Source organism: Pollicipes pollicipes, unplaced genomic scaffold, assembly GCF_011947565.3.
Source record: "Pollicipes pollicipes isolate AB1234 unplaced genomic scaffold, Ppol_2.1 Scaffold_7261;HRSCAF=8764_pilon_pilon_pilon, whole genome shotgun sequence".
Classification (NCBI taxonomy): Eukaryota; Metazoa; Arthropoda; class Thecostraca; order Pollicipedomorpha; family Pollicipedidae; genus Pollicipes; species Pollicipes pollicipes.
In genome coordinates, this window is record NW_023597054.1 from 14,358,424 (window position 1) to 14,369,434 (window position 11,011).

The 11,011-nt window shown below is 53.5% G+C and overlaps 2 protein-coding genes across 2 annotated transcripts; one reads left to right on the forward strand and one right to left on the reverse strand.

Annotated features, from left to right (window-relative positions):
- The first annotated feature begins 230 nt into the window (after positions 1 to 230).
- On the forward strand, positions 231 to 5,621 carry LOC119112667 (LHFPL tetraspan subfamily member 2 protein). Its single transcript, XM_037236907.1, has 2 exons — positions 231 to 373; positions 4,355 to 5,621. The coding sequence occupies exons 1-2, from the start codon at positions 268 to 270 to the stop codon at positions 4,588 to 4,590; spliced, it is 342 nt and encodes a 113-aa protein (XP_037092802.1). The 5' UTR covers positions 231 to 267; the 3' UTR covers positions 4,591 to 5,621.
- A 3,183-nt stretch (positions 5,622 to 8,804) lies between these two features.
- LOC119112492 (dynein regulatory complex subunit 5) lies at positions 8,805 to 10,755 on the reverse strand. Its single transcript, XM_037236691.1, has one exon. The coding sequence runs from the start codon at positions 10,649 to 10,651 to the stop codon at positions 9,071 to 9,073; it is 1,581 nt and encodes a 526-aa protein (XP_037092586.1). The 5' UTR covers positions 10,652 to 10,755; the 3' UTR covers positions 8,805 to 9,070.
- Positions 10,756 to 11,011: the final 256 nt, after the last annotated feature.

Here is an 11,011-nt window from a genome sequence, read left to right on the forward strand (position 1 = left end):
GCGATGAAGCTACGCGTGGTGCGGACGTACACATCGTGGCCGGTGTCGGCCGTGTGGACGACCGTGTCAGTGGCGGTGGCCGTGCTCGCCGCCTACAGCTTCCTGCAGCCGGCCTGGTTCCTGCGCGGCGGCCGGCGGCCGGAGCTGACCTTCGGCGCGCTGGCCGTGTGCCGGCTGAACGGCACAGCAGCGCGCTGCGCGCCGCACGGCCCGGCCGGCTCGGTCGTCTGGCAGGTGACGGCCGTGCTCTGCGGCGGCGGCTGCGTCATGCTGGCCGTCGGCGCGCTCGCGTCACTGGTGCACGGCTTCCTCAGCACGCACCGCTGGCGGCGGCGCGCCTCCGTCATCGCCGCCTACATCCAGGCGACGGCAGGTACGGCAGATCGACCGGCCTCCGGGCCGCCCGTCCCCGCCCGCCCCCGCCCGCCCCGCCTGCTGTCCGCCCGCCGTCTGTCGGCACGGCAAGGTCAGCGGGTCGCAGCCCGGGCCACAAATTGCCGCCGCTGCTCTCACACAGATTGCGGGATGGCGCGCGTGTCGTGCCATAGAGAATTGCTGTGCTGGGGTAAATAGTGCAGCTACAAATGAGCCACATCGCCGGTGTGCCATAGATTGCATGTGGTGACAACAATATAGATAGGCATTGCCAAACACTGCCTGGTACCGAAATGAATGCCGATTAGCACTAGGCAATGCCTGCTCTACTAGACAGGTGCATGCTGGGTTGCAGGCGTCCTTTAGCTCAAGAGGTAGTGACCGAAGAAGAGAGCTTCTCCGTGAAATAAGAACGGATTCCACTAAAATCTCATTTAATGTAACAGCCTGACATGTTTGTTCCCCGACTTGTGTTAACCTTATGCGATGCGTACACGAAATACGGAAATTCGCTGAGCTGAATTGATCGTTATATCTGTAGCCGCTTGTTACCGGACTCACCCCATTTACGGCGCCGTCATGACTCATTTCTCCACTTTCGTAAAATTGCCGTTCGGTTAACAGCCCCTCGAGTGCGGTGGCCGTGACCAGATCAAGGTCGGTCGGAAATGCGACACTGTCACCGCAGAGCGCTGGTGGCTGCGGTGTCTTGGCAGTCGCCCCGACACGTTGCGTGGATGACGTCACGCCGACGTCCTATCGAGGTATGCAGCGCTCGCGCCGGCGTGCGTCCTATGAATATTCAGCGGGTTCCGGTGCGCCTTTTGCTCAACCACGCGACTCGCGAAACTGTTTGGAGTTCGGCGCAAACAAACTGCGGCCGCACCGTTTGTTTTTCTCACCAACACCAGATTAATTACACTGTCTTCGCCGGCGATGTGACCCATTTTGCTTGCGTCGGGTGAATTATGATGAAATGGCGAGAAGATGCCGAGAGACGCAAGCCCATCGTATTGACGTATTCATGGGTCGTGGCGTCTTGCCTGGTTGAAGGCACGCTACCACATTGCATATTATCAGAACTAATTGGTCTAGAACGGCCGGCATGGAAAAGCTTTTCCTAGCATCATCCACGATATCCGCGGTTCGATAACGACATTGGCAGGCCGAAGCTCGCTCAGTCTGCCACAACAAACATGATCGCCGGGCTGCACAGTGGGCTTTTCGCTTTTTGTGCAGGGCGAAAGCTATCTGCGACAATCCGAGACAAGACAATGCGCAGGTTCACCGCCATCACGCTGCGTCTGAGTTAGCGGAGACTTCCCTGGCGCCCAGCAAAGTTGGCGAGGATACAGGGTCGTTTTAAGACCAGGCTCAACTGCGGCTTATCAGGCGTCGGCAATCACCGCGCCGCCTCACGTGAGAGGGGTCAACTGGCGTCGAAGGCCGCCTCGGCTCGGTCTTGGCACGCGACCCGGCGTGTAAACAGAGCCAGAGCAGCCACAATGTACGATCTCCGAGGATCTGAATAATCGATAACGGCTTGGCGCTCTCTCTCTCTAGTTTATTCAGTAATGAATACTGATAGGTGGAGACTAACAAAAGAGCGACACCATCCTAAATCATTAAGATGATGGTTATGATCATAACTGATTAGTTTTGCTTGGCTTTTGCCCCGCACAAGTATCGCTACTTTGCACTGGAGCTACGGGTGCATTTTTAAGCAGGTGACGGGTGAGCCCATTAGCACCAGTGACTCTTCACGGCTGAAGGCTTGCTTAAAGCTTCTCGTCGCAGGGAGGTGAATCAACTCTTGGAGATCGAGGCTAGGTTTACATTGCCTCTCAGATGGACTGGCTGGCCCCCGTAGGGTAGAGGCAGAGTTAGTAGAGAGCAGAGAGGTAGTTGAAGGCTATTGGAGAGCTAGTAGAGAGAAGCGTAATGGTTTTACAGAAGAAGTCCTAGCTAGGAGAAAATCTGGTTGTACTCAATTCTCAGAGGAGCTGTACATCAGCAGAGCGATGATGCCTTTAACAAGAATAAAGCTCGAAGTCCATGTGTGCTCGTTCGTGGTACATGCAATATCGGACGTTAAAATCAGTTTTAACGATGTTCCGTCGAACCAGTCTATCCAATGCCATGCCAGGTTTCAAGCTAGCTTTCGAGAATGCACGACACTTGTTTTGCTGACGTCATTTCGTGGTATGCAGTGATGTACTTCATACTGTGCTTCAGGCTATCGACTGATTTGAAAACGTGTGCGGTCAAAAGAGGTATCGGCTTATATGAAGTTAACGAAAACATAACAACGTCAGAATTAACCATGCTCCCATTTGCCCCCTGGCGCTGATAGATTGGTTTCTACTAAACGGCTGTGGCATTCCCCGCAGCAAAGAGATCGCGGCAAAGTCTGCGAGCCAAAACAGGCTGACCAGTGACTAGTATGGCTCAAGGATGGCCAGCGGCTTGCATAAATACGTGCCTGTGTGTATACACCTTTGCAGACACAAGCATCCCACAAAGCATACAGTGCTCCAGGGAAGTGATATTCGTCCTCTCATGCTGTGGGTGATTTGACCTGTCAGCATAGCATACACACAAGTAGGCGAATATATTCCGAGTATTTTCTGTGTCTTGCCAAACAAGGCTTACCAAACAACGAAAACTGAATGAATAGCCCCATTCTCATCAACGCGTATCTGCGTCTAATTTTTCAACGTGGCGTATGCTCGCGATATCAAATGCTTACCAGATTCAGAGGAAGCCGGCATCACTTAAGCCGGGACACAGACTTTGATGACCCCTAAGTTCTTCAAGTTCTTAAGGACGGCAAGTGTGTAGATTCCAGCAACAAGACACACCGTGACGAAACCGTTCACTACGATGACTCTTGCTTCTCAGAAGACCATTACAATATACCAATGGCCCTCCGTGGCACCCGGCACGAAGAGCCACATCAAACCTCAATCCAATATGCGCATTAGGCACATCGGTCATCTCCATACCATGCAGCGGCCAGCACGCAAACTACACAGACACCAAAGTGGCGCCAGGCCGTTACGCAGCGGTTCAATAGGCAACGCACGTTAGCTGCGTTGAGCAGGGCTGAATCAGAATCGACTACGCCGGCAAACTATGCTCTTGTGTTCTGCCTCAGTCATCCGCCCGAGCGTGCCTCAGTCATCCCCCGAGCGTGCCTCAGCCATCTGCCCGAGCAAGCCTTAGTCATCCATCCGAGCGTGCCTCGGCCATGCGTTGAGTGTGCCTCAGCCATCCCCCCGAGTGTGCCTCAACCATTCGCCCGAGCGTGCCTCAGCCATCCGCCCGAGCGTGCCACAGCCATCCCCCCGAGCGTGCCTCAGCCATCCGCCCGAGCGAGCCTTAGTCATCCACCCAAGCGTGCCTCGGCCATGCGTCCGGGTGTGCCTCAGCCATCCCCCAAGCGTGTCTCAGCCATTCGCCCGAGCGTGCCTCAGCCATCCCCCCAAACGTGCCTCAGCCATCCGCTCGAGCGTGCCTTAGCCATCCGCCCGAGCGTGCCGCAGCTCGACAAACGGAGCTATTCCAGCCCCTGTCGTGCTGCACCAGTGCCTCCGCCCACCTCCGCCCACCAGTGCGTCCGCTGGTGTACATTCCGTCCGGCTGTGCTGCAGTGGTGCCGACTGCTGATCTGCACCCTGGTGCCGACTGCTGATCTGCACCCTGGTGCCGGCTATTGATCCGCACCCCGTACTGCTGTGTTTAGGCCGTGACCTCTGCAGACCTCCATCCCATGCCGCTGTCACGTTGGTGTCGCCTAATGACCAGAGCCCAATATCATCGTGCTGCATCGGTATCGCCTGATGACGTTGCAGTGATATCGCTGCTGACTCGCACCCGTCCCGCTGGGTTGCAATGACACCATTAGCTGTCCTGCATCCCACAGACAGTGATGCAATGGCACCAGCTGCTGACCTGCAAATACCCCGCTGTGTTGCAGTGGTGCCGTCGCTGCTGGGCGTGATCCTGTACCCGCTGGGGTTGGGGTGCTCGTTCGTGCGAACCGAGTGCGGCCCCAGTTCCACCGTCTACAGTCCCGGTCACTGCGAGATCGCCTGGGGCCTGGTGCTCTTCATCTTTACTCTGCTCGTCAGCATCTACTGCCCCATCCTGGCGCGCTTCACCGTCGTCAAGGAGTACATGCCCGAGTACTATTCCAACCTGAACTATTTGTAGTGCGGCCGTGTCATTCATCTGAGCAGCTCGCGCTGTTTGTGAGTTGCGCACGCCGGGCACGGACGCTAATCCTATTCGTGTGTTCATAAATCGGTCGGCCTGACTGGGCGCAGGCGCCGGCGGAATTAATTCTCCTGCGACTGCTCGCAAGGCGTGAGAAATGGTTCGAAGGCTGTCGGCAAGTTTTGAAATCTCCGTCGTTAATCGTTTGCGCCGTCTCTGGTTTTTATCCGTGGCTCTGTCGGCCACTGAAGTGGCAGAGAGTGATGGAAGTCGGCTGGCGAGACCGAGATGCGGGGCTTCGCAGGGCGGCCGGCGACCTGCGCCGAGCCAAGGTCGAGAGCGGAATGAGTGTGCTGGTTTGGTGTGGTGATTCGAGGAGCGCGCGGTGGGCTTGCTGTAAGCGTTGCTCACCTGAATGTTTTACACAAGTATTGGTCCTGATTATGACACTAAGTGAGTTGGACGCGTCAAAAGCCAGTGGATTCCACATACTTGTGAGTTCGTGTGTATCATGTACTCTGATGCCAGCTTGCCCCGACTTCTCAAATGTGTTCATGATTGCTGGGCTCTCATCCCTGTGTACATAACAGGCGTGACTTTGTACTTAAGTCAAAGAAGGCCGGCTCTCTGCAATGCGTATGCAATCTGCCGTGCAATATTTGTGCAATTGAGCAGAATAAATGTCCATCGATTGGAAATGGTGGCGGTAGTTTACAGCTGACTGCACAGCTGTTTGGTGTGAATCAGAGCTAATGATCAACTCATCACGCTGTCTGAAGCAGCGCAGAGGCCCTGCTGGGAAGCAGATGTGACGGCAGCCTGATAACTGCCTCTGGTTGGCTGTATATTCGCATGTGTTATGTTTCGCCGGTCGCAACAGACTCATGCTCCTCAATTATCGCTGCTGATCTCTGGATTACCATTCTGCTTGTGACCTTAAACCGTTATGGAAAGCCAGAAGAGTTGATCAGGGACCATGAAGCGTAAACAACTATGGCACAGCCCGATTATCTTGACAGCCGCCGATAATAAAGCTCTCTCGACTGTGAGGTTTCGCAAACTTGGCAGTGCGAAAAGTCAGTGGCTGAAAATATAATTATGCAAACTAGAGAAAATCGACCAGCAATCACAAGTCTTCAACACAAATTGTTTTGCAAGCCAAATTCATTCATCTCAGGGCCAGGTATGATGCCACAAAGCAGATATAGCATAAACAACGCAACCTCCAATACCAATACCGGAATGAAAAGAATACTTAAATGTCGAATCACAAGACTCACGTAGCACGTACCCCCCGAAATACGACGACTACTCCAGAGTGACTGTTACTTTCAGTCAGTCTTGCATTCACCAACGCCTATAAGCCTGTCCCGACATAATTTCTCCATGTTACAAATGACTGCCGCCATCCACGCCTTTAACAAACGACGCAGTTCTGGCCAAGCAGGGGCCCGCCCGCTGGCCGGACAGTGACAGATATAGACAGTTGATTACTGCGACCGCGGCCGATTTGATCGGGCATCGGCCGGGCCGGCGGCCGACCGGCGATATGGGCCCGGTCACTAACGTGACTCCCGGCTGGTTGCCACCACCGCTGACGTCATCACCTATTCATCACGGCCACTTTCGCTGATCAGCCCCGATGACGTCATGCGCAATAACCTGAAGATTACGTCACACCTCCCCGCCGTTTAATTATGCACCCCGACGCGGAACTGCCTGCTGGCCAATCTTCGGTTGGAGTCGCGGCCGTCCCCCTTCGCCATCATCGGTCTTCCCTCTCCCGCCATCTCTTCTCCATTTGCCCCCGGGGCAGCGCTCGGAAAATCACAAAGGCCTGACATGGGGGCTCTGATTGAATCACCTTGAAGGGCGCGATCACGTGACGTCTGATTGTCAGCTGATTACCATGTCCCACGGGGCGGAGACCGGAGTGCCCAGTGCCCTGCAGCTGACAGCGAGCGCGAATAATTCTGTACCATACCTGGCGTCTGAATACGACAGAGCGGCCAGGGCTGGACAGCCAATGAATGCCAAATCAAAGCCGGGCGGTTTTAACGAATGCATGACATGAACAGATCCTATAAATTTTTATCTGCGCATCAAGACTTCGTGGCCATTGCCGCTGAAACCGTACAAAACGGTTTCCAATCAGTCCGCTGGCAGGGAATTTATTCGACCCCGATTCAAAGGATTCCGAGGCCGCAAAATTCCGTCGCCAGGCAAAAACGCTGTCAGAGCCCAGCCGTGATTAGACGTCAGACGACCGCCAGACATGGCTTAAAAGCCATGACCAGCCTGAAAGCGGCATGATTCGATCGACCGCCTGCCGCTCCAGCTCGGTCAGTCTCTGCCGGGTGAGGTGCGCTGTTGCCGACGGACGCCGCCGCGGTCGTGCCTCGCGCTGCACCCTCGGAACCGGCGCGCCGGGAGCGGGGCCGGTGTTTTTCTTCCCGGATCGGGTCCGGCCCGGGGGCAGAATCATGTGATGGCACCGACGCAACGCCCGCCATGGCACTCAGAAGACGTACTGGAATGGAAGACTTCCGACGAGGTTAATGACCCGAGCAGGCTAATAGCCTGCGTCGATGGCGACCGGAGTATTATTCAGCAGCGATGTCAAGCGTCCTCCGCCGCTGCGTCAGCGGAAGGACTATGTGTATCAATTGCGGTCAGAGAATAGCAAATCGCGGGACAAATGCGTGTTCTCGTATGCAAAATTATTCCGAGGAATAGTAGAGCGGAAAGAGTTGGGAGCGTCGCAACCAAGCGCGAGTGATGTATAGGCAGTAAGGATTTATCGCCATCATTTTGAAATAGGTATGCCGCGCTCGGTTCCCTTAGTTAACATTCCGCAACTCCAGTTACTTGCAAGTGTCATTCTAAAACAAACGAGAGCCTTGATGCCTGTTTTTACCATGAACATTTACATGTAGCTTACACCGCAAAGATCTTGCATAATATGGCTGTAGCTCGAAGTGCAATAAGAGAAACGCAAGCTTGCCAATATGAGCTAAACCTCTGCAAACTGCAACTTGGAACCTTGTGCTCGATCTGCAAAATGTTAGCGTGAAGGACTATTAACCAAAATAAGTGTAAGTACATTTTGCTATGAGCCATGCTAAAATCATCACAGATGAAAACACGAGTGAGTTGATAAAAGCCAATTAAATCGAATCCGACGAACATTTAGCCTCACATGATACCACAAGAGTCCGCTACCTGGAATACATGCTGCCATTGTCGCTGTGCATCAGGCAGGACGTATTTATGCAGAACGGGCGTAAACAATGAAATTAATCAATACATCCTGTTTCAAGAGAAACCAAGCCCTTTCACATATAAAACCTGTAAAAAGAGATTACCAAAGCCGAGCTGGATTGCTGCTCACCGACCCCGGCTTTGTTGGCCCTCAACACACACTGAGTTTCGAATACTTTACACCAGCATCCTCGCAGTGGAAGCCACAGTTGCAGCTGCCGACCAGCTGCGTCTCTGCCCCCGTTGTCACGCCGTCTGTGTGTAAATCCTGCCAGACAAAGTCCAGCGCGGCTCCAAATCCGGCCGGTAATGGTCGTATCGTGTCTGTGAGCCGACCGCGCGCCCGATGCCACCGTACCGACGACGGTCGGGGGCGGCGGGGACACGCGGACGGCGGCCGTACGGAGGACAGCGACGGCCGGAGCAGGGATGACGGAGCAGGGACACAGCGAAGGCGGGGCAGGCATGCCGTGAAAGCGACGGCACACCGCCGCGCAGGAAGGTGCGCTGGTGTACTCTACATAGCAATGGAACGCGTAACGCAGAGCTTTCAACAATGCGTCCAGAGATAACTTAGAGCGTGGCTTAATAGTCGTTTGCCGGGTACGCTACGACAGTATGGCAACGCACCGTGAGGTGCAGGGTTGGCAGACCAACAAGACGGCTAGATGCAGTAGATGCAGATGCAGGTGGTCCTTTCGCCTGTATTTCATGCTCGGTCAAGTCACACGTACGTATAACACTGCTAAGCTTGTAAATGCTACAGTAACCACTTGTAAATAGGGCTCCGATGAAGTAATGACGCGGATATCTGGCCGACAACCTTGCAGTAAAATACACAAGAGAGGGCCATGAATATCCGACACTCGTTAGCAATAGTCACAAACTAAGCGAGTTTTTCATGTCTCTTCCCAATGCAAACGTTAATTCCTCGTTACTAATACAAAATGTGATTGTCCAGATGAACAACACCGATTTATTGGGCTTGCGTATGCGGTGGGGAGACTCGCGACATGCTTAAAATTCCACAAATAGTCGGCAAAATGTGGTGGAAGGTGACAGATATAGACAGCATAATTCAAAAGTTTTGACGACAGGCGAGCAGCACGTCGGTCGGGAAAACAGCTGCAAGAGAGGTACGTCTCGAAAGTCCGGCATTGTGATCAGTGCGTTGAAACCAACCCAGCACCCGATCAGCCCACCGCACCGATCCTCATCAATTGTTCGGCGTCTCGCTGATCATGCTCTTCACCTTGGAGACTGCGCTCTTGAGCGAGCGGAGGCTCTTCTTCGATGCGGCGCTCCTGGTGGAGAGGGCGCTGGACTTGCGCGTGGCGGAGGTGCGCGAGGTGACCGAGCCACGTGACCTGGCCGTCAGGTCGCCGCCGGAGACCAGTGACCTCGCCCGCGGCGTCATCTCTTCGGCCCGGACGAACGACGAGTACGTCTTGGGCAGGACGTAGTTGGGCTCGTCGTGGTGCTTATTCTGCTTGAGCTTGCGGTTCAGCTCGTACTCGAGTCGCTCACCCAGCTGGCACATACGCACGTCCAGGGTGAGGATGACGGAGTTCTGCTCCAGGCCGGTCAGCAGAGCCTCGCCGCCGGCCTCGCCCAGCTCGTTGTTGCTGAGGTGTAGCGACAGCAGCGTGGAGTTAAAGGTCAGCATCTCACCCAAGGCCTTGGCCGCCTCCAGGCCAAAGGAGCACATTGACATGATCGCCGTCTGTAGGACGGTGTTCTGCGAAAAGGCGCGGCAAAGCAACACGCCTCCGGCGTCGGACAACTTGTTCATGCTGATATTCAGAAACTTGAGGGTTTGGTGGGAGGCGATGCTGTACGCCAGGCACTCAGTGCCGTCTACACCTATGCTGTTGTTCATAATGTTGAACTCCTCTAAAGCTGAGAGGGACTTGATTAGCTTGGCGATCGCCTTGGCACCTAAGTCTTTAATTTTGTTATGTGAGAGGTCGAGGACCTTCAGGTTTTTGTGTCCGTCTAGGGCATAGAGGAGGGTCAATGCTCGTGGATCATCAAGCAGAGATCGGCGGAGTCGGAAAACGGTCAATTCCGGCTTTTCTTTGAGGGCCTTTCCAAGATCTTCGCAATCTTTCTCCGTTATCTGAAAAAGATTCCAGGCAAATTCATAGCTGCACTCCTTAGCACTATAGGACAAATCAAGCTCTGTTACATTAGCAAGTATCGACAGTATAGTGGTAAACTGGAGACACTGGCAATCTTCTGAGGGCATAAGAGGGTTCTCGTGGTCCTCTTCTTCGTCAATATTATAATAATACAAGTCGACAGGATTTACTTGGTTCTTTTGCCAAAGCTGCTGTATTTTTAGCATGATAACGAAAGGTTGGCAAATCTTCAGCTGTTCAAGAAGTTCATCGAAGTCGTCTTTGCTGGGATGAAATTGCTGAATACAATGTTGGGCATGCCTTTCCAGAAATGCTCGGCGCCAGCTGTTGTCATATTGCTTGATATTAATAGCTTCGTTTTTATCTTCACAACAGCGCATCCAGTAAGACTCTTCAGGCACATTTTTTGCACTTACATTGAGTGGCAAAGTCGTCGGAAGCATGTCTAGCAGAGTTTCACGATCTTTTTCATTCAGTTCGTCCAGAATGGGGTTTTCAGCGAAGTTTTCTGCCAGTGCAGTTATACATTTCATACGAAGTGAGGGTATAAGATCTTTATCCCAATCTTCGTCTTCAGCCCGCATACAGCGTTCCTGCAAGACTTGCTTCTTCTTTGAGTCAGGTGGAAACAAACCCAAATCTGGAAAGGCTGCCATGTTGCGTGCCTGAAATGTTGGCGTATAAAGATTTAAAAAAGTAAATGCAAAAACAGCTGATGAATGTTACCTTTCAGTCCAGCTGTTTACCCTCTCTGCGTCGAACACTGCCCTGCATTGCCACTTCACTGCGAATGAAAGTCAGCGCCCAGACTCGTTGCCATGGTTACAATGCAAAGCGCCACGCCGCGGTAGCGAATTGATCAAACTTTTCCACCCTACTTTGATACCAGCCGAAGTCTGGCCAAAAGCAGTGTAAAGATGGCAATGCACGAGCATCGGGACAGTCATGGTCGCTTTGGGATGTGGCGTTATTATCATACCGATGGCAAAATATTGCAGGCGATTTGGATGTTGCAC